Source organism: Palaemon carinicauda, chromosome 12, assembly GCF_036898095.1.
Source record: "Palaemon carinicauda isolate YSFRI2023 chromosome 12, ASM3689809v2, whole genome shotgun sequence".
Taxonomy (NCBI): domain Eukaryota; kingdom Metazoa; phylum Arthropoda; class Malacostraca; order Decapoda; family Palaemonidae; genus Palaemon; species Palaemon carinicauda.
In genome coordinates, this window is record NC_090736.1 from 7,528,157 (window position 1) to 7,531,816 (window position 3,660).

At 33.5% G+C, this 3,660-nt stretch overlaps 1 protein-coding gene across 3 annotated transcripts in view; it reads left to right on the forward strand.

The window, feature by feature from the left end:
* The window catches only part of Lsd-2 (Lipid storage droplet-2), a 20,555-nt gene extending 17,957 nt beyond the window's left edge, over positions 1–2,598 (forward strand). For all 3 annotated transcript variants that reach the window (XM_068384355.1, XM_068384354.1, XM_068384356.1), the window contains exon 8: positions 48–2,598. In XM_068384355.1, the coding sequence (XP_068240456.1) occupies positions 48–254 (207 nt within the window). In that variant the 3' untranslated portion in view covers positions 255–2,598. The remainder of the gene's footprint in view (positions 1–47) is intronic.
* Positions 2,599–3,660: the final 1,062 nt, after the last annotated feature.

Sequence of the window (3,660 nt, forward strand, 5' to 3'; positions counted from 1 at the left end):
TCCCAAAATGCTCTTGCCTAATTGTAATGCTCTCGGAATCTTTGCAGACTTACTTTGAGGACAGCTTGAGACAAGCTATGGCGGACTACGAGAACAGAGAGCGAGCAGCTAGGGCTGCTGCAGCCGCCGAGTCCTGGAGGACAAAGAACAACATGCAGAGAGTGGCATCTCCACTTTCTCCTCAGGACACCTACCGGAGACTCCCCACGTCGAGGTCCCCCGCTTGGGGAGAGAGGAGGGGAAGTCAAAAATAATAGGAAGGCTCAAGAGTGGTGGAGCCATACATCTTGATATTAATGATGTTCTTTGACAATCTATAGTCAATTCTTTTTAGTGAGGCCGAATTGCACCAACTCGCAGGGGTGCCCTTCTAGCTCGGAAAAGTTAATTAAAAGCTGATTGGTCGGAGAAAAATACTTCCGATCAATCAGCTGGTAGGAAACTTTTCCGAGCTAAAAGGGCACCCCTGCGAGTCGGTGCAATTCTGCCTCGCTAAAAAGAATTGACTATAGATTGTTGTTGTTTTTTCTAGTCTTTGTTCTTAGCGTAGGAAGGATGTGTAATGATTATTTCTCCTTTTGTATGCTTACAGAGGATCTTTGAAAAATGCTGTAAAGTTGATATACGATTTGATGCACAGATGTACGCTTGATTAACACTTGTCATTTTTTTTCATTTGTGTTACTTAGAGGAAGGCTTTCAGTATTTATGTTCACAAACATTTTTCATATGAACATCAACATTCACGTTTTTTTATCCTCTGCAGTGAAAGGTACGAGACCAGATGATTATATTCCACCACTTACAGTTAAACATAGATTCTTGGTGTTTTTATTTTCGAAATGTTAAAATAAATTTCAGACGGTATTTGAGGGAAATTGCACTAAGACCTAATAAGTATTTGAGGGCAATTACAGTAAGACCTAATAAGTATTTGAGGGCAATTACAGTAAGACGCAATAAGTATTTGAGGACAATTACAGCAGGACCCAATAAGTATTTGAGGGCAATTACAGTAAGACCTAATAAGTATTTGAGGGCAATTACAGTAAGACCTAATAAGTATTTGAGGGCAATTACAGCAAGACCCAATAAGTATTTGAGGGCAATTACAGTAAGACCCAATAAGTATTTGAGGGCAATTACAGTAAGACCTAATAAGTATTTGAGGGCAATTACAGTAAGACCTAATAAGTATTTGAGGGCAATTACAGCAAGACCCAATAAGTATTTGAGGGCAATTACAGTAAGACCCAATAAGTATTTAAGGGCAATTACAGTAAGACCTAATAAGTATTTGAGGGCAATTACAGCAAGACCCAATAAGTATTTGAGGGCAATTACAGTAAGACCCAATAAGTATTTAAGGGCAATTACAGTAAGACCTAATAAGGATTTGAGGGCAATTACGGCAAGACCCAATAAGTATTTAAGGGCAATTACAGTAAGACCTAATAAGGATTTGAGGGCAATTACAGTAAGACCCAATAAGTATTTAAGGGCAATTACAGTAAGACCTAATAAGGATTTGAGGGCAATTACAGCAAGACCCAATAAGTATTTAAGGGCAATTACAGCAAGACCTAATAAGTATTTGAGGGCAATTACAGTAAGACCCAATAAGTATTTGAGGGCAATTACAGTAAGACAAAAATGCAGAAGCACCGAGATAAAATGGAATAAGGCAATTACGATTATAATAGGGGGGGGGGAGCTTTGCGCCCCCCCCCCCCCCTAGCAGTACCAACCAAACTCGGCTGAACCCTTTGTCAGACTGGGAGGAACGTAGAGAGGAAAATTCCATTTTTTTTTTCTTTTATGTCGGCTACCCTCTCGAATTGGGGGGAAGTCCCTTAATAAATAGATTTTTGGGCTTATAATTAAATTTGAAACAATAGACTGTTCCATGAACCTCTTTGGCGTTATAACAGTATTAAAAGAAATGCTAATTGACAGCCATTAAGTAGAAGTTTTGGCTTTTAACATCTAACTTAACCAACTTATAAGAAAGGGTCCAAAATTCTTAAATTCTTACCATATGAGAACGTAATTATAATTTTGGCCAGTTATGATACTGTGAAAAATTCAGTTCAGAATTATAAGCTGTATCAAAAAAATTCCATGCATTTCTAAATACTGTTATCGAAACTATAGTCAATTCTTTTTAGTGAGGCAGATTTGCACCGACTCGCAGGGTTGCCCTTTTAGCTCGGAAAAGTTTCCTAACAGCTGATTGGTCGGAAGTATTTTTGTCGGACCAATCAGCTATTAGGAAACCTTTCCGAGCTAAAAGGGCAACATTGCAAGTCGGTGCAAATCTGCCTCTCTAAAAAGAATTGTCTATACCGCAGAACCATCCACAGGTAATTGTAAAGAAGGGGCAAGTTAATATGAAGTACTTGTGGGAAAACGTAAGTAAACGTATTTAATTTTCCTGTTTTCTTTAGTCTACAATACAAAGGGACTATATTTTTAAAAAGGAAAACCCTCATTTATGTTATAAGGAGTTTGAAGATGTTAGAGTTAGATAAGTGACACGAACATTCCTCAATGACGTAACATAAGAAAACAAATAAGTAAATAAATATATATAAAAAGTTTCCTCTTTAAATTAACTTAAGAAAATAAATAAATAAATAAATAAACATAAAAACTTTCCTCTATTTAAATTAACTTAAGAAAATAAATAATTAAATAAATGAATATCAAAAGTTTCCTCTATTTCAATTAACATAAGAAAATAAATAATTGAACAAATAAATATAAAAAGTTTCCTCTATTTTAATCTTTTCATTGATTATTGTAAATATTACTTATTCCCATAAATAAATATCAAAAGATTCCTCTATTTGAATTAACATGGGAAAACAAATAATTAAATAAACAAATATAAAAAGTTTCCTCTATTTCAATCTTTTCATTGATTATTGTAAATATTGCTTATTCCCATAAATAAATGTCAAAAGTTTCCTCTATTTCAATTAACATGGGAAAATAAATAAATAAATAGGTATCAAAAGTGTCCTCTATTTCAATTACCATAAGAAAATGGATAATTAAATAAACAAATATCAAAAGTTTCCTCTACTTCAATTAACATAAAAAAATAGATGAATAAATAGATAAATATCAAAAGTTTCCTCTATTTCAATCATTCCATTGAATATTGTAAATATTAGCTATTCACATTACTTCCATAACTTGAATCTACCGAGAACGTATAAAAGATTATAATTCAGTTTTGAAGATTGTTCTCTAGGATTCAAATATATCGCTTGATTAAGAAAGTTCTCCATTGTTTATTGTAATCTCGGGATATCCATTCATTAATTAAATCATCTTTTATTGTACTAATGACTTAATGGAATAATGATATACCATGATATATTGGGAATTATATAGTAATATGGGTAACAGCCAGGGTTTAAACTTGAGATTACCTTAAAACCTTTTCAATCTCCTTAAATTTGAAAACTAGTTAAACCGAAATTACCTTAGAAATGTCATTACCTTAAACAATGTAAATTACCTCAAACTAAGGTAAATTACCTTAAAAGTTTAAACACTGGTAAAAACTGTAGACCATTTAATTGTATCTCAATATGATAAATAAAGTACTAAGATTTATATTGACTTTTTTTATGAATGTCTGCCCTCTAC